A 19341-nucleotide genomic window follows, 5' to 3' on the forward strand; every position below is an offset into this window, starting at 1 on the left:
CCCCTCCCTGCCCTCCACCCCCTTATCGGTGCCCCCTCCCCCTTCCCCCTGCCCGATCGCACTCAACAAGACAGTCTTGAATTTTCCATATCTAGGTTGGTTTTTTTTTTTCTTTTCCCCCCTCTTTTGTCTTCTGGTAACAGCGTTTGGCATTTCCCGGACAGCCCGTACTCCATAAGGCCTCAGTGTCTGAATACGTGGACGGCTTGAACGTTGCCTGCTGAGACTGAAGAAGAACTTGAGTGAAAATAATCCTCTCTTTTGTTCCGCTTGGGTCGCTTTTTGTTTGCCTGACAGATGTTCGGCCCCTGTGCGTGTGCATGGAGCGGCTCCTCCGCCGGGCCCTCTGATCCGCCAGCTTATTGATTTCTGCCTATCTGTGCGGCTTGTCGCCGGCCCTTACAGATGCGAGGGCTGCGGCCCGGGCGGCAGCCCCTCTCCTTTGCACACAAATAGGGCGATCCTCTATTGTGAGGGGGCCGGCGGAGGAGAGCTGGCCTCGCTCCCTCTTGAGCCGCTGTGACAAATTTGGGTGGGTTTTGGGGAGCAGAGGGGAGATTTTGGGGCACCTCAAGCACCGAGCCGTGGTTTTGACCATGTCGTGACGCGCTATCGCGCAGGTGCCCGAGTAAACGGGAAGGAAGAGGCCGTGGGCAGAAAGGCCTCGGAGCCTTGCGCTGTGCCTGTGTGTTATCTCAAGTTCACACTTCAGTCACTTGATTGATGGACGTAGGGATCAAAGCTGTCGGCAGGGTAAGCCTTGTAAACCACAGTACTTGCTATTGCCCTGCTCTTCCTCCACGGCATTGCTGCCCGCTGCTCCGAGTTTCACTGACTGGCCTAGCCACGCAGTCACTGCCTCCGAGACTTTCATCTTGCAATTAACGGCCTTGTAAGCCACTTGTAATGCTTTTCTTCCCTCTTGCTTTTTTTTTTTGTTTTGGCTTGATTTTCTGCCTCCTGAGCAGCGGCCCGAGGACTCTGCCGGCAGAAAGGTGTCAGGGTGCTCTGCGAGGAGGCACGCTGCAGACCTGCACCCACGTTTCGCCATACGGATGTAGGCTCACTTTGCTGGCTTGGCTTTTATTTGTCCCCTGACATATGTCTGCAGAGGTCTGACCCACCACTGGCTCTAGTGCTCTGGATGGAGTGTGGAAGACGAGGCGGTTCTTTAGCCGCACTCAGCTGTCTCCCCTCCATCAGCCCGTTCCCCTAGAAAGCCACCGCATCCCCGTGACGGCAGCTCTTCGCTGGTGTCTGAACCGCTTGTGCGGAGTGGACACACGCCCCAGGCGCATCCCTTTCTCTGGGGCTGGGATAAGGGCTGTAAGGGCAGCTCCGGGGTGCGTTATCTCCCACCCTGCCAACCTGTTACATGCCTTGCACCTACAGTGAGCTGGCTGTCTGCAGACCAGCTTTTCTGCTCTGTATCATGTTGCCCTGCCTTATCTCCCCTCTCCCTAAAGCGTATCACGTATCGTCATGCATGTCAGAGCCTCCAGAGCTATGACTGCACAGTGGCTGGGAGAGGGATGCCCTTTGATTTCACTGATGCTATTAGGCACCGGGTTGTCATTTAATACCACAGTAGTTGGGCACCAGCTTATTGAAAACTTAGCTAGCTATGTGTTAATGACCTGTTGCTCGACAGGATATTTTACCCCGCAGAAACAAATACGGACACGTTTGTAGTGCTACAGAGTTCATCTGTTCTCCTCCTGAAGTGTTGTTCTTTGCTTGCAAGGGTTGGGGTAGCTCGGTTTGGACTTGTTAAGGAAAACTCCCGCTGACATGTAGTAGTCTGTTGGATCTTCCCGAGAAGCTGTCAGAGCTGGCAGCGATACTTCACATGGTGTCAAGTGATTGATACTCACGTGAAAAGCAGGCAGGGGGGAAACTGAGTTTGCAGCCTGTGGTGGCCTGCGTTGCAGCTCCAGCTGCGTTATGGTTACTGGATCTGAGACTGAAACCACAGTGTGGTGCCTCCCAGTCCTCAGTGGATGCTTCCCATCGACAGCTTACTGGGACAGGGCTCAGGCAGAACTGATGGCAAAGGACACGTCTCTGTGTCATACTTCTTTGAATAGCATCTAGCAGTAGGCTGGGAGGAGAGACTTGGACAGCATCTGTAGGGCAGAGCAGATATTCCACGCAGCCGCCGCCTGCATCTCTCTTACCGTACTATGGCAGCATCGTAAGGGTCGCCTTCGCTCTCATGGATAAGACAAATAACTGATCCTCTCAGCATCAGCTCAGGTCTTGCGATTTCCTTCTCTGATGTGTGCATCATGCGGTTCAAGCAGGGGTGTGTGTACGGGTCTTTAATTTAGGGAAAATAATATTGACAAGCCACAGCAGTATCAGTAGCCAGCAACTTTCAATTACCCTTTTTGTTAGTCTTGGACCTTCCTTGACACATATGTAAAAATGAGGAAAAGGGGCTCATTTGGAAAGGAGAAGAGCTTTGTAAAATGCTCTCTGGTTTGACAAGTGGGGCCTTGCTGAGCCTGCTGGACCTTGTACTTCATCTCTCTTGGTCAACAGAAGAGGACTGTAATTGCTGAGAATCGCTCAGTGCAAAGGGAATTTTGTCCTGGGAGTGTCACCCAAACACTCTGTTAGTTGGCTTGTGGTTCAGTGACATCTAAGATGTCAGGCTCAACCCGCTAAAGTGGTTTGGGGCTAGGTGTTCACAGAGCTTGCCTGTAGCATGTTGTGGGCATGCCCAGCCTCCCAGTTCAAGCCAGGAAGGACTGGGGATGATGTATGAATGATTCCTGACTGGAGGATGAAGGGGAGAAAAAAATTCCAAAATCCACATCGATTGATCTGCTGAAGTCAGGGGGTGGGTGTGATAAAAACTTTCTCTGGCTTTCAGGCAGGAAATGCCTTGTGGGTGTGGGAGGATCAGTGAATACAGCCCTGTGCATCAGTCAGTACCTGCAGGACAATGTAACGCACCACCTGGCACAGGTGATTTGGTACATGCATATTTTTGCAAAGGCCGTGCCATAACTCTCTGTAGGCACCATTAAACCAATAGGGTGGGAGTTATGTAAAGCAGTTATATTCCATAGGTGGTACCTGAAACCCAAGCTGCGCCCATGCTGAGTGTTAGAAAGGGAAAAATCAGCATTGGGCTTAATTCTTTTGACTTGTCTTGTTTCTGCTTTTACTCTCACAGCCCTTCCCCTTGCTCTGCACAGCCTGTGGGTGATGTTGTTGTTTGCAAGGCTGTGTGCGAGCTATTCTGTGACTTTTCTTTTAAAGCAGTTCTTTGAAATTCTGCTGCTTCTGTAATGGGGTTTGAGCGCAGTTGCGTCACTGTTGTGATGGTCTGTCAAGCCATCTAATTGGGTTGTCTCATTAAAACTTACAATCAGCACTTACAAGGCAGCAATCCTGTAGTCCAACACTGTATGGCACTGTAGCCAGAGCCATACTGGCTGACCAAGCGCCTGCACATGGGTTGGGATGTGGATGCAGATGTTGACGGGAACCTGCGTCTCTGTGAACTCAACCCACATCTTCTGAGATGAAGCTTGAATGTATCAGACCACCTCTGACTTTACCTTCTCTGCAATGAGACTAACTGGAGCAATTCAGTTAAAGTCAACAAATAGGGGCTTTTAGTCTCCAGTTCAGAGACAAGACTACTTCTGGGATCTCAAACTGGACACTCAAGGACCATCCACAAGCCTCTACTGGATAGCTTGGCCTTGACGTTTCTTTTTGTTAGCGAGAGTGTGAGGAGGAAATGGTGCAAGAAAAGGGCAGATTTGTGTGGTCTCTAATAGAAACTAAATTCTTTGAGTAGCTCCAAAATGCATTTTGGCTTTGAATGGAAACAGTTTATGAAAAAATCCCTCTACCTGTGCAGGTCAAAATATTAGTTAAACCACTGCAACTGCATTCTCTTATGAGAAGTCCTTTTTTTTTTTTTTTTAAATCTGAGCCATTTATTTCAGGAGCCTGATTCACTGTCCTTTTTTTTATTTTAACTGCCATGATGACTTCTTCTAGCACCATAGTTGAATTTAACTGGGGGCATGAATTGGAGCTCAGAGCTCCAGGTCTGGGCACAGAGTGAAAATGAGGGCAGCCTTCCTGCCAACACCAGGCTTAAATTGAACATGGGGTTTAAACTAAACTGCCAGAAACCACTCTTAAATGTTTGTGCAGGAGCTTTAAGGGTTAAATTAGGCATGTGAACACCTGCATATAGATGCTGCTTTGGCCACTGTGACTCCCAGATACTCAGAGAAGAGCATCTTGGCTGTTTGGTGCTTCATTGAGTTTGATGCAGAGCGTCCCTCTGACAGAGAAGCATCTTAACAGACGTGAAGGGCACCGCAGCCCCTGACTTTAAAGGCTGTAGAGCCAAACAAAATACATTTGATGGTTTAGATGTAATAGCCTGCACTGAATCAAGAGCCTGCCTGTTCGAGCCTGTAAGCTCAACAGCTCTGCACTGAGGGCCTGGAGAAATGAGGGGGAATCATGTTCCTGCAGAAATGCTTTTGGCTGTGACCAAGTGCATGCTCTGGCTGAAACAGGATGGCTGGCCAGGAGATACTGGCCACCCAGGTGACGTCCTTAGAGAGTTAAGGAGTGTTGATAAACTTTGCTATGCATCAGTTTAACAAACACGTATCCCAGGCTGAGCCACATATCATACTGGTCTTCACATAAGCTTGTGTAAATTCTGTTCAGCATCACTTAACGTGCAATAGGGTGTGGACAGCAAAGTTTTCCTTCACCTACCTCACACGGTGATCCCCACGTTGGAATCATAGGAAAAAAATCTAAGTGTCACCACTGAAATCTTCTTATTTGGTTGTGTTTTTTAAAGAGTAGTTTAATGTAAAAGCCTTACTAAGTTCCAGCTGAAAACACTTTGCATCACCCTTTAAAATGTTTTTACTTCAAATTTTGTGGGTTAGCTCTGGGTGAGCACTTCTCTTGGCTTTTGTGAAAAGCCATAAAACCCCAGACTTTGTGGCTTATTTTAAATCAGAGAATGAAAACACACTGCACGACTCTTCCAAAGACAAATTTTCTTTCATTTTTAAAAATCCCATCTAATTGTCATTAATCAAGCCATCCCGTGAGCTAATAAGATGGAGGCGGGGAATGGAATGCCATTCCGGCTCAGGCAGCTGTTGCGCGTGTCAACCAGTTTCAAAACTCTTGGCAAAAGTTGTAAATGCAATTCTAATGAGATTGACTTGTCTGCAACTAGCAAACAAATACCAGCCGCACCAAAATGTTTGTTTGCTGTGGGACTTAACGGAGATTGTGTTAACGGTTCTGCATTCAAGGGTACATGTCAAGAAAAGTTCAGATCAAGCATAAGGCAGTGACACTGGAATGCAGCTTTCTCCAAAATGGTCGCTTATATAAAACCAGAGAAAAAGCCTCCCCCTTCTCTTTTTTCTCCCCCACCCACCCCCCCATCAGGCCTCTTAACTTTCTGCTATCTCAGTGCATGAGCTTCTTTGCAAAGGCTGCATAAGCAAGCTACAAACGGAAGTACGTTTTCTACTGGTATGTTTGAGGACGGGCTCCTGGTAGGGGACAGACTCCTGAGGCACTCTACAGCATGTCTCACCTCCCAGGCACCCCCAGCTGGGTACGGCTCCATCAGCAGCCCAGGTTGGTTACAGAATCACAGAATCATATAGGTTGGAAAAGACCTTTAAGATCATCCAGTCCAACCGTAAACCTAACACTACTAAGACCACCACTAGACCATGTCTCTAAGCACCTCATCCAAACGTCCTTTAAATACCTCCAGGGATGGCGACTCAACCACTTCCCTGGGCAGCCTGTCCCAATGCTTGATAACTCTTTCAGTGAAGTAAAATTTCCTAATTTTAGGTTGTGGAGAAGAAGAGAAGAGGCTCTCAGCTGAGCCACCCAAGGTCTCCAGAATGAGAGCATAGCATTGAGAGACCAATAAACAGCTTGATCATCCACCAGACCCGACTGCCAAGCTGATTACAGCTGGTTTTCACAAAGCCTGGTTAAACAGAACATTGGTTCACTGGGTTGTAATCCTGTTCAGCTAAGCCACCTTAGTGGGCCAGGCACTGCAGATGCAATGTACCCACACCTGGGTGGGCACCTAGGTAAATCAGCACATCAGTGACTTCTTGCAGAACCACCAAGGAGACCACCAAACTTGTGTGGCTGGAGAAAGCCAAGCAACGGAAATACCTAAATTTCAGAGAAGTCAGGTCTCAGGTAAGCCAACAGCACTTTACCCCAACCATGAAGTATCTATAACACTGCAGTACAACTTGCAATCTTCCACATCTTTTTCCTCTTCCTCAGCAAAAATGGGAATCCCATTTTTTAAGTTTCCTCTTATGGTTCTTTGATCTAAAGTGCAGAGGACTGGTTGAATTTTTGGTACCATGACGACTCTCTTGCCAGTACCCCTCTAATGTGTGTCTTGTGCCAAAGAATATTCATTATTGTAGGCTACAGTGAAGTCCATTCCTACCCCCACTTGAGCCTCTGAAACGAACAGTGAAGTTGAACTTTGCCAGCAACTGTTAGGAAAAGGGCCAAGAACAGCCTAACAGGAAAGATACTGAGGAATTTTTGTTTGTTTTTCTGCTAAACCATGTTTTTGTAATTATGAATACTTTGTTGAAATTGCTTAGAAAAGGAAGTGCACGTAAAATGGTCCATACAATTAAACTAACTACATATTAGAGTTGAAAGAATATAAGGCTGGTCTCACTGTTGCACTCACACAGACAAAACCCCTCCTCAAAAGGACTTTGGCTTGAGAAGGCAGATCTGGAGACAAATCTTAGTTAACTTCAGGCCCATGTGCCATATTGTCTGGTTTATGACTGTCCCAAATGGCCTAAAAGCAAAGGACATTCACACTAAACAAAAGCAATGGCTGAAAGAAAGAGAAGGAGGAACTGGAAAGCTGTCATTTCCAAATCCCTTCTACTCAAAAGTTGGTTCCTGACTCTGGATCAGAAACCCTGAACAAGACAGCAATTACTTTATGCTCCTAAAACTATCTTCCACTAGACTCAGGAGAAACAGGACTACTTTATTTTGTTCAGATTCAAATGGATGCTGCTTTAATCATTCCCCACTTGCTCCTGCCACTTCTCCCCAAGCTTAGGTTTGCAAAATCCAGAATCGCTATACTGAGATCACTCGCCAAGGCAGCTTTCTCTTGCTTTCCAGGGTAGATGATTCTGGGGTATCAAAAAAAAGTTTTTCAAGTGCAGGAAATTACAACTTTGTCCCCTAAGTAAACAAATAATGTAAAGGAGTAAGCTGCAGTAGGACCACTTCAAACTGCTACACTTCAAATAGTGTTTTATAATTTCCATTTAAATGGTTTTCTCTAGGAAACGGCAATAAAATAGAAGCAGCCCACTCCTGACTCCCAGCGCACTGAGGCATATGTAGTGTTACAGGCATATCTCACTGTAAAAGGAAAAATGTCATCCTAGAGTAAGAAAGCTCAGTATTTGGTTTATCAAACAACATTCTATGATTCAGCCTTAAGAAAGTCTTGGGTTTAGTTAAAGGAAAATTAAACTTATCCTTGACTGATATAGTGAATGATACAGTGAACTAAACTTTCAGAAGCATGTATGCAATATATATGTCCTGTCAAGCACTTTCACTTTCCATAGTAACAAGCCGCCTCCCTGTACGCAAAATGGATTTGACACATAAACAATATTGCTGAAAACCATGTCCAAAAATAAAGCAAGGTCTACTTTATTACAAAACTAGCTTTTAAGGCCGATTCTGACCTTGTATGGTCCCTTATATAAGCAGCAGTATGCTGCCATTTGGCTGAGAGCAAAATAAAGCCTCCCATCTCAATAAACAGTACCGCAAAGCACATTATAGCGGGAAACTGGTAAAGTACATATGAGTATTTTTACTCACACCGTGTGTAATTGTGTTGAAGCCTGTGATAGCAACTAACTATTGCCATCTTAAGGTGGCCCTCAGTATTGCTGCAGATGAAGTCGAGCTAGCTGTTGCTGCTCCTGTGCACTGTTCCTGTTATATAGCCCATCACTTGCATGTTCTTGAACAAGGTGGTTAGAAGCGCTCCCTCCAAGATTAGTCAAATCCTGCAGTACAACTCTCTTTTGAAATATACATGTAACGTGTTTAATATTAAGAAAAAGTATTCCAAGATTAACGTTTTCCCTCTCCCTCCTTTCTCTTACATAAAATTGTATTAAAAGACATCTAATCCCCGGCCAAGTAATCTGCCAAACACAGACCTCTGCTTGTAGCAACCCTAGGTGGTACTGTTGCATTTGTTTTGCCTAGCTGTACCTCTATAGCCTACCTGCCTAGACAGTTCTGTAACTAGATAGTGCTCAAAGTGCTTCATAAACTATTAATTTACATTGTAGACATGGTGTGAGACGACTACTGACCTGATTTATACATAGGAAGTACAGACACGGAACTAAGGAGAGTTGCAGACAGTCAGGGTATTCCTACCTTCCAGCCTTAGGTGATGAGTCTTCGCAAACAAAGCTAAGCAACTTGGTGGATTAAAAAAAAAAAACCAAAAACAAACAAAAAACCCCTCTTGGTGTCTTTTATCTGTAAGACACGACATCTGTAATTTTTGAATGTGTTTTAATACTAATGAGCAAGCAAGTAACTTCTAGCTGAGCAGCCTGTGAACATTTTTGTACTCACACATCTTCTGTCACTCCTGCAACTCCCGACTCTGAGCACGAGCGGTGATGACATCAGGGAAGGGCATAACTGGGAAGTTAAAAACAAATTGGGACACAAACCTTCCCACATCACCGATTCCAAACCCATCCACAGAGGGAGTGAATGCAGTGCTACCTTCTGTAAAAGAAATTTGGTATTTTCAGCCCAATGGGCCTGTGAAAAAGCTTCCATCCCCTGCTGGTTCTTCAGCCAGATGTACTCTGCAGGGAAATGGAAAACTGAAAAGGAAACAAAATGGCCATCCCATCTGCACAAGTGCTCCAACAGGATAGCACTGACACACGGTGGCAGGAAAACTTGCATCCCCGGTACCTGCTGTTGTATTGCTTCTGAGATTGCAAATGAGACCTGAACACTCTAATCACAGAATCACAGAATCATATAGGTTGGAAAAGACCTTTAAGATCATCGAGTCCAACCATAAACCTAACACTACCAAGACCACCACTACACCATGTCTCTAAGCACCTCATCCAAACGTCCTTTAAATACCTCCAGGGATGGCGACTCAACCACTTCCCTGGGCAGCCTGTTCCAATGCTTGATAACCCTCTCGGTGAAGAAAAATTTCCTAAGATCCAGTCTAAACCTCCCCTGGCACAACTTGAGGCCATTTCCTCTTGTCCTATCACTTGTTACCTGGGAGAAGAGACCGACCCCCACCTCTCTACAACCTCCTTTCAGGTAGTTGTAGAGAGCGATAAGGTCTCCCCTCAGCCTCCTTTTCTCCAGGCTAAACAGTCCCAGCTCCCTCAGCCGCTCCTCATAAGACTTCTGCTCCAGACCCTTCACCAGCTTCATTGCCCTTCTCTGCACCCGCTCCAGTACCTCAATATCCCTCTTGTAGTGGGGGGCCCAAAACTGAACACAGTATTCGAGGTGCGGCCTCACCAGTGCCGAGTACAGGGGCAGCTGTTATAATCACCTATTACTTCTCCTGAAACAACATACAGAGACAGGCCTAGATGCCACAAACTAAAACAAGCCATTCCTAAAATCTGTTGGACATGCATTTATTTTGGATGTAAAAATTTATCCTTAAATATAAAAGCATCCAAATTTATAAAAATTTTTTAAAATTGAATCAGTGCAACTCTCCTACACATTTGGCACACATTTGTTCTTACAGGAACATCAAATTAATTCAGGTACAAATCAGATAGTTCCCCTTGTTTGTTGCCCTTCCCTTCACTGTTTAGATCTCGCATACTGCAAACAGACCTGTCCCAAGGCAGGCGTGTCAACTTGTGACCCTCAGCTGCTCTTCTTTGCAACTTAAAATACTATTCAGTTTCACCAGACTTCACCAACTCTGCATAGAGCTGTAACAATCTTGTGAAACATTTGAGCAATTCAACATAAATATGGTATCAAAGACAGCTGAGCTTCAAGTGCTTTAATTGAATTTTATAGAAGTAACAGAGCATGTATTTAATTTGGTATTGCTGATTTGTACTTTAAATATACACAAGCTTTCTGTTCTTAGAATTACTGCAGCATGTGCAGTTTGCCCAGTACAGAACAGCAGATAGCTAGACATTCATACAACTAACCTTGCCCACTTACGATGACTTTTGCAAATAACGTTAGACATCCCATCAAGTTACCTGAACCTGTCTGGAAGTTCTGATTTGTGTGACCAAGTGACTTCAGCCCCAGTGTTACTCAGACTGGGATGCTGCGCTCCTTCCTTGCTGCCCAGCTACCGAGGGATGCAGTGTTCCCTCCTTACTCTGCCCAAGAGTGGCACCCAGTGGTCAAGTGTTTTCATGAACACTTTGGGAAACGGCTACTGTTCCGAGTTCCCACTCACTGGATTTCCTAAACACAGCTAGGGTCAGTTTAAATGCACTAGCCGTTTGACTACTGAGGTTCAAAATGCTACCCACTATTTAAACTGCCTAGAAAGCCTCAGGCTACCATCGCTGGTGAAGACTAGCCAGAGCTAGGAAAAATGCACAGCACCTGAAATGCTGCACAGAAGGCAGTCAGCCACCTCCAAACAGGAGACGAGGTTACTGTACAGTCAAACACATCAGCAAAATCATTCTTTTAAAAAACTAGTATGCCACCTCAAGCAACGAGATATTTCATTTGTCCTTTTCTAAATAGCTACAGACTGTGAAAGGATTCCTGGGCAAGAGAAGACTGTTTTGCCCTGGATGATGCAGCTCTGCTTTTCTAAAGGGCCTAGTACTCAAGCCAATTTCCAGGAGTGCTATACAGCACATCAGACAAACAGCCTTGATGCAATTTCCCAAGAATCATAAGCAGTAGTAGAGCTAACAAAGCCCCCAGACATTAACAGGCATGCAGGAATCTCCATACTAAGTTATTTTCCATCAGTAGGCAGAAAAGGATGATGCTTCAGATTTTGGGCATTAACCGAATAGAAACACATGGAGGTGAGCCCAGATGCAGAGTCCAGGACTAAACTCTGGAAGATTCCATTTAACATTCTTCCCTCTTACACAGAGAAATTGGTTTCAGGTGACTCATATTTATAGTCTCTGTAAATAAGTACAGAGAGGTCAAATGCCAGCACAGCATGTAGAGAGATAAAGGAGAAGATAGGAAAAGCAAGCTATGAAGTGCAGAGAAGGCAGCACGAACACGACAAATGCTTTTCTCACTAAGCCAAGGCCAAACTGAAAGCATTATCAGGAAAGCCTGTGAACCTAAATTTTAGTAAGTTTAAACTCCTCCACATTGTAGCAAAAGGGATTGTAAGAAGGGGATTAAATTGACATTGGAATTAGACTGATCAATAGATTAAGATGAGATGGACGAAACTGACTTGTAACTCTTAGCCGCTTCCTTACCCTGAACTGCTCTGGTTTCCAAAACACACAATCACTTCTAATAAAGGTAGAAAATACTCAGCATTACAGTAGTCAAACTTCTTGAAAACATTTAATAAGACCAATGTCTTCATAATACAGGTAAATTGTACATCACAGATTTCGTGTTTATAAGTGAGCTGAATTAGTCTTTTCGTAACTGGACAGTTTCCTCTTTAATTCCATCTTTTGTGACAATGCAAATCTTAAGTGCATCCCCAGTGTACACATCTCTCTCAGCAGCAGAAATAAAGACATCTTTAACCAGCTGCAAAGCCTTCTCCAGGGTCAGAGGTACGTGTTCCACATTTTGCATGTTCTTGAAGCCAATCTAAGAAAAGACGAAAATGCATTTTAAAGGAAGTATGATCCATCTAGCATGAAAGCCGTTTCAGGCTCTGCACTAGAATAAGCAGATTTAGACAACTTAAAAAGAAGAAATGGTTGGTCTGTTTTAGAAACCCAAAGCTGGCAAAAGTACTCCCCCACACAGTTTACAGCTGCATGATCAGAACTTTGCCAACACTGATCCTCTTACAAAAGTAACTAGAAGCAGATCCAGTACACAGCCAGCATAGCTCCTCCCACCCATTCAGCATATACAAGATCGCAATGAACATTCAGATCTGAACTGACCTAATTCTTCAGAAACTTCTCACTGGGTTAGCAGTATCAGAACTGCACACAAGCCTTTTCTCTAGTCATGTTGTAGTTAGGAACATTTCTTAAAAGCAAATATTCCTAAACATACCTAGAATTCAAAAATAACAGTCTATGTTGGAGCATAACCAGTCCTATTAAATAGGGTATTTTAGCTGATAAACTTAAGTGTCCACTTAAGCATCAGAACTGGAAAAGGAGGGGAAGAGTCACTTACTACACCTCAAACTCATAAGCGATAAAAAGCAACTTATGACAACTTTGTTTCTGCAAAAGATATTTTCTTTTCTTCAGTTAATAGACTTCAAAACTAAGTCAAAGCTGAGAACCTGGAGCTGTTTAAAAAAAAAACAAAAACAAAAAAAGAGGAAAGATTCTATTCCTTTCTCAGCTGATAAGAACTAAGAGTGCTTATGGCTTTTTTAAGCACAGAAGTTGTGTTGACATCAGCTGACTAAACAATACCAATGCCAATATCGGAGAATAAAATGAGTAAAACATGCTTTGGTATTTCTCTCATTCACCAATTAACAGCTTCAATTAAATATGAAAATATTCTTCAAGTATTTTTAGACAGATTTAATTGAATAAGTTACCAGCAGTTTTATGTAAGAACATTCCTAGAAAATGGTGTCCGAGTTGTACAAAACTTAAGGCTTTTAAACAAGTGTATGTTAAGTGATAAAATGTATTATATACACCTACTAATTCTATCTTCTTAATTTAGTATTATTTAGTATTATATAATTTAGTATTGTTCAGCTAGGGAAAAAAAAAACAGAAAAAAAAACCCAAACAGCTTCTATGGGAAACATAATTCTCCAATTAAAACACTTACCTGTATTTTAAACAGATAGTCCACTGTTTGTAGCATATTAAAAACCTGAACAGATTCTGGTTTTTGCAAAATTTTGATCTCTCCTGAGAAGGTAGAGCCATGCAATTTATAAATGTATGGATTAACAGTCCTACCTGTCATACATTTAAAACTTCTCTCAAAAGTAGTATTCCCCAGAAGTCAAGCTACATTAATTTTAATGTCACAAATGTTTACTGAGATCATGAGAGAGAGAGAGAGAAAGAACTATTATACCTGGTTATCAAGCAAGGGCTGCAGCATGGCTCTTGCTGATCCACCTGCTTTGAAAGAATCTCTCTGGTATGAGCCCACTGGATCAAAGCTATATACTGCTCCCTTCCCTGAAAAAAAAAAAAAGTATGTAATCACAATCCAGAAAGATTCTCAATACAGATAAGCATTTACATCAAAAACTAGCTCTCTCCATAAGTAGTCTCTGGAGTACCAGAGAATCCAGCAAACCTTTACCAAATAATACTGCAGTACGTTCAGACAATGCTTTGTACAGTAGGCTCACTATGGTTGTGACCTGGTACTATATGCAAGGTTATTTTCAATATTTAAGCTATAACCTTGCTCTAACAGATGTTTTCTACAGTACTTATCACAGAAGAAGTGCTGATGCGGGATAATCAAAGCAGGAGAATGTGCTAGAGCGCAGTGCTGCACAAAGAGCTCTGCTGGTTCTAAAGCTAGCATAAAGAGGCAGTTTAGCCATCGTTCTTGAACAATACAGTTCTTGAACTACCTCCAGAGAGTGTGCTTGGATGCCTCTGCATCGCCTTCCCAGAACGAGGGATGATGCTCTGGTCTTTTACGCACTTCCCTCTGGAGTCAGGCCAGGGTGTGCAAAGCTTGCGCCAGCATCAGAGATGCAGAGACACTGTACCTCTGAAGCATCAGCATTTGATGAGGACATACTAGTCAAAATATAGCACCTGGCCAAGCTCATCCTTTCTGTTCAGACAGGCTGCACCTGGTTTAATAAACTGGCCAGTGCACTTGGCAGCACAGCACAGGTAGCTGAGCAACCCTGAGAAAGCTAGAAAAGATCCAGAAAGTAACACTAAATCAGAATGAATCAATCTTCCTGCACCCAAATTAAGCCCATGCATGCAAACCTGCACTCTTATTCTTATCAATTGCTACAGCACCCTTATAATCTGAGATTTACCATTACGCAGGGCAGATTAATCCCTTTCCAGACTCCACGTATCGTAGACGTATCTTAGCAAGACTGGGAAAGCAGTATAACTTTATGGTAACAACAAACTGTGGGGAGTGGTTGAAATTATCCAAATAAGACCACCTCTGAGCTCCTGCTCAAAGCCAGAGAACACGGTATTTTAGCAACCCAACCAAATCATTGGACAAGAGCCCAGTAAGTCCTGGAAGGGCTATACATTAAACTACACCTTCCATGTAGAAGTCATGATTTTCATTAGAGATTAGTTAACATTTTAAAATCTTTGTAGAAACCTGCCTCTGGAGTAAACCTTCATATGTAATAACCTCTACCACACTGACAGGCTGGAGTAAAATATATGCAATTTTACTGCTAACATCTCCTTTAAAGAGACAATTAAGAATTCCAGCAAAGCTGTTATAAAGTGTCCCAGTCTAAAGTGTGAGAGGTTAAGCAACACTGGCAGATTTCATTTGCAATCAAGTAATTATAACATAGTTTTTAGGCTTTCAGACCTTCAGAAATGGAAGATCAAGTTAGCAGCAGAAACTAGGAAACAAGTCAGATGCGTAATATGCATTTGACCTGTCTAAGTACCGTAATGCCTAAAAGTAGGTGTTAAGAATAAGAACACAAACTTTGTTATTCCATCAGTACACCTGAGATGTAAAAGGATAGCTATTCACCTACAGCAATTTAGCCCCTCTTTTCTTCTTTTTGTTTGAAGTCTTACCTTCTTCATCAAGTCCACCAATTATGTTGTAAACGTAGTAAGGAAAGAAACGTCGAGAATACAGAATTGTAGACAGCATTGCTGCAATAGCCCCAGTAGTCATGGTCTTGTTATTGGAATGCTTGTACATCTGCAAATGGTACCACATGTCCAAGAAGAAAGTCAAACACTAAATTTTACACTCAATCAGAATTACATTTTCTGTAACCTCACTACAGAAGAATCTGACACTAAGCAAGATTATTAACTAGCATGCTTACTGAAAACACACTGGTCTAAATGTAAAGCCTTCTTACAAGCCAAAAACTAACATTTCTCGAAAGTTTTGCAAAGACTAGATGTTGCTGCATTAACATTATCCTCTCCAGCTCTTCCATTCTTCAAATTTGTGATGTTATACTTAGTAAGAACACAGCATCAATTTCCCCTGCCTGACCTTTTGCTAGCAATACAGCCATAGTTATGATATAAACACTTGAAGAAAATCAGCAAAAATTATGTTTAAAACATATCGTATTATTGATCTCAAATGTGATACTAAGAATGTAAGTTTCTAAATACAGTAAGATAGTTAGCTACCTTTAATCGTGCTTCAATAATTTTAGTAAGGGTAAGGCAGTCACCATGGAAACCACTGCATCCAATGACCGTTTGTTCTGTTCTGTAAAACAAAGTTTTGTTGTGATTTTAGATTTAGTATGAACTATACCACTTCCTTACACAGTAGATCATTATGAAAACACCAAATGTATTTTCAGGTTCTCTAACGCTATCAAAAACAGCTGTCTAGAATGTAGTAACAGATATTTTGTGTACAAAAGGTAACTGCAACCTACATCCTCGAGAGGACTCATTAGGTGCAGGACCATGCAGACGTCCTTCTTCAACCACTGACTTCCACAACAAGACTGACAAAAAGAAATTCTTAATTTCTTCACGCACCCCTAACTCTAGCGATTACCATTCGGCCTTGCTAGAGGATCTGTGTTGAGATGGAGAGCCTGTTACATCGTATCACTCAGCCCAGTTTTACTTCATCTGGGCAGAGGGCTGCGTTAAGATTGCAGGATGGTTACGTAACACTTATGCTGTAGGTGGTTTTCTGTGTCGGCACAACAGAAGTTATCTGGCTGCAGATGCATCTTAGGAGGTTAGCTCTTTGCTCAGTTTCAAAACTTTTCGTGAATGCTAACTACAGGAACGCACGTCTGAAATTTAAATTCTAGTGAATTAGTGAGAGTCTACAACCATTCACACATACTTATAAACTAACACAAAGCAGTCATTCAGAAAACAATTTAAATTGAATGTTCTCTCAGCCTGTCACTAGAATTACACAAAGCCATCATGTGCAGTATGCAGACTGTACCACAGTAATTTCCATTTGGACAGTATCAGAGAGTCAAAGATATAGTAAGGAGTTAGCCAGGAGAAACAAAGTTCATATGCTCTTGTGTCATCTATTTAAAAAAAAAAATATAAACAAAAAAATTGTTTACATAGCTCATGGCAGCCTACTAGGTAAGCACCTGCTACAGTCAAGAGAATGTAAACATCATTTATTTTTAAACCAAGGGGATGCTATCTAGGTGAGTCAAGATAAGCATACAGTGAGCATAAAAAGTGCAATAATGGAACTACCGACAGGTTTACCTCTCCTAAAACAAACACCTCTTCGAAGTGCCAGATGGTTGACTAGAGAGACACAGCCACAACTGGCAGCAGTGGGCGCACTTGCTTACCAACACCAGGTGTCCTGACGAAGCAGAACAAGTTACCACAGGATTAAGTTTTGCTACAGTTAAGACAAAAGTTCTTCTGATTATCCAGCCAAAAAACCACCTACCTTACATTAAGCCTTGTATCATGCTAAAAATGTTCTGTTATCAGCTAACTTCAAGAGCATGCAACAAGAAATCTGGCTGTATTTACAACATCACATCACATCTTGCATTACAGCAAGAGTCATCATGACTCCAAAATCAATTTTGTTACTATCCTTTTTTTCTGAGAATTCTGCTTAAAGAAAGTGATAGTTCCTTCCAGGCAGGTAACATGCTCATCAGTATAAAAGATCTTTCATCTGTATCAATTCTTACAAGATCTGAACTTACAGTTTGTAGCATTTTGGACTGTCCCGACAGTGAACTGCATAACCTTCACTCAGTCGTGTGTCAGAGGCAACGATAGAAAAGTCCTCTCCAGCAATGGCCAAAACAGTCCTTAAAGAAGAGTATTCATGTAATCATGACTTTTAGCACAAATATTTACATAGGCAACAGAAGAACACACTAGATAGCAGTTCTATATCCAGACTCACATTTTGTCAAGTATCTTATATTCCTTGCTATGTTTCCCACTATGCACATCCCTACATGTGACTCAAGATTGGAGGAAGAAGATACTAGACACACTGAAGAAAATATATGTACGTGATTCTCTACTTTGACTAAAAACTGTACGGAAACTTGGTAAGACAGAGTTTCTATACAGTGCAAGAACCAGCACGGTATAGAATGGACTAGCAATTTTAGATGCCTGCTAATGAAAGATTCACCCTTCAGTTTCGCTCTCCAAGCAAAAACACTTCAGCCAAGTACTAACCATCAGTATCATTATACTTAAATTATCATCACTTTTTAAATCTAATGTTATCTTATGTTATTTACTTCCAAATAGCTAGTTTTGTGATTGCCACATGTGTGCTACCATTAAGTAACAAACAGGTGTCCTTTAAAAAGCAGTTAGGCATCATTAAAAAAACCCTAAATAACACTATCCTGGCCAGATCCCATCACCAACTCAGAGCAAGTGTCTGTAAAACATCACCTACTTTTAACAGTTATGACAAGGTAGCTTTCAACCCAGTTACAGGTTTAAAAGCTGGTAATATGACCATTACATGCGTTTCCTGAATCACTATAGAGAAACAACCCTGCGGGTAACGGAAGGTACTTATTTCAACCCGTAAAAGTTCAGGGAGCCCGAGCGTGCCAAAAGCCACACGGACATGCAAGAACACCCCGAAGAGCTGCAAGGACCCGCGGGACGGTCAGCCCTGGGCAAGGCCGAGCCCAGGGTAAGGCCGAGCCCTGGGCAAGGCCAAGCCGCCCCCCTTTCTCTACAAAGAGGGGCTCGCAAGGGGAGACAAACCCTTACAGAGTGCCAGGGGGAGGCAAGAGTAAGACGAGGAAGACCCAGCCCTACCGCCACTCTCTCTCCTTAGGGCCCCCCTCCCCCGGGAAGAGGGTGCCTCAGCCCGCCCCACCCCCTGCCTGCGACTCCTCACCCTCCGTTAAAGGTGTAGGGCGAGAAGCGGTACTGCACGGGCGCGCCGAGCTCGTCGCCCATCTCGGGCCTGGAGTCCGGGTAACCCGCGGTGGACAACATCCCGGCAGCCTAGCTCGCTGCTGTCTCACGGCAAAATGGCGGCAGCAGAGCCGGAAGCGGCGGTCCACCGCTCTAGGCGAGCAAGAGCCCGTCTCGTCTGCTCTGGAGGACGCCCAGTCCGCGCGGGCGGGCGGTGGGGGCGGCGGCGCGGGGCGTCCGCGGCCGTTGGGAGGGCGCTGCGGGAGCCCTGCTGCCACCGGCCCTCGGCCCTTCCACCGCTCCCCGCCAGCGGGCAGGCTGCGGGCCCCCTGCGTGCCCGGCCCCGCAGGGCCTTTCCCAGCCCGGCCTAGGCGGGGTTCCAGTCCAGCCCGGTCCAGCACCGGTTCTTGCCCGGTCCGAGCGCTGTCAGGCCCGGTCTTCTCAGTGCCTGGCCATGGGAGCGAGCAGGTTGATAGCAGCTGTGGTGAGGTGATCAAAGACCACCTTGTGTTTGAGCAGACGGGGAGCGGGGTGGCTCCCGCTCTGGAAAAGGGGGGAGCACCCTGAGAAACGCTGCGAAGAGTCAGGGTCAGGAGGCACACGAGGCCCTTGAGGCGGGTCACGGTGCGGTGCCAGGCACCGCGGCACAAGTAGCCACACGCGGGAAGGGCTGGGGTAGGGGCACGAATAGGTGCCCGGGGAGAAGGACGGGGGAGCAGGGAGCTGCAGGGGACGCGTGTGGCCCTCCACAGAATCGCATCCCTCTGCTTGGGAAGAAGCGCTGCTGGCGCTGAAGCCTCCCTGGGAGCTGTGCACAGGTAGCGGCGACAGCTGCGAGGCGGGGACGCTGCGGGGTGCGCGACTCCGCAGCAACGAGCAAGGGGCGGCGATGGGTACGGCTAGAAAATGGGGAACAGCCTTCCGGCACACGAGCCTGCGGCCAGGCCTGGCGCAGGAGCCACGCGAGCCAACGCTGGGCGCTGCTGGGGAGCAACGG

The 19341-nt window shown here is 44.5% G+C and overlaps 1 protein-coding gene across 1 annotated transcript; it reads right to left on the bottom strand.

The window, feature by feature from the left end:
- Positions 1-11651: 11651 nt before the first annotated feature.
- On the bottom strand, positions 11652-18744 carry PSMB1 (proteasome 20S subunit beta 1). The gene is made up of 6 exons (XM_075495848.1): positions 18325-18744; positions 17150-17257; positions 15615-15696; positions 15036-15165; positions 13351-13457; positions 11652-11928 (listed from the first exon to the last, which is right to left on the bottom strand). Exons 1-6 carry the CDS (start codon positions 18423-18425, stop codon positions 11743-11745), a joined length of 714 nt encoding a protein of 237 aa, XP_075351963.1. The 5' UTR covers positions 18426-18744; the 3' UTR covers positions 11652-11742.
- Between the last annotated feature and the right edge of the window lie 597 nt (positions 18745-19341).

This window comes from Mycteria americana, chromosome 3 (genome assembly GCF_035582795.1).
Source record: "Mycteria americana isolate JAX WOST 10 ecotype Jacksonville Zoo and Gardens chromosome 3, USCA_MyAme_1.0, whole genome shotgun sequence".
Taxonomy (NCBI): Eukaryota; Metazoa; Chordata; class Aves; order Ciconiiformes; family Ciconiidae; genus Mycteria; species Mycteria americana.

What these genes read in the sequence shown, in the direction of transcription:
- PSMB1 (XM_075495848.1), bottom strand. Translation starts at nt 18,425, where the DNA reads ATGTTGTCCACCGCGGGTTACCCGGACTCCAGGCCCGAGATGGGCGAC. An exon ending in AGTCCAAAATGCTACAAACT is followed by an intron (nt 15,697 to 17,149) that starts GTAAGTTCAGAT and finishes TTTGTTTTACAG; the next exon opens with AACAGAACAAACGGTCATTG. An exon ending in TTATTGAAGCACGATTAAAG is followed by an intron (nt 15,166 to 15,614) that starts GTAGCTAACTAT and finishes TACCATTTGCAG; the next exon opens with ATGTACAAGCATTCCAATAA.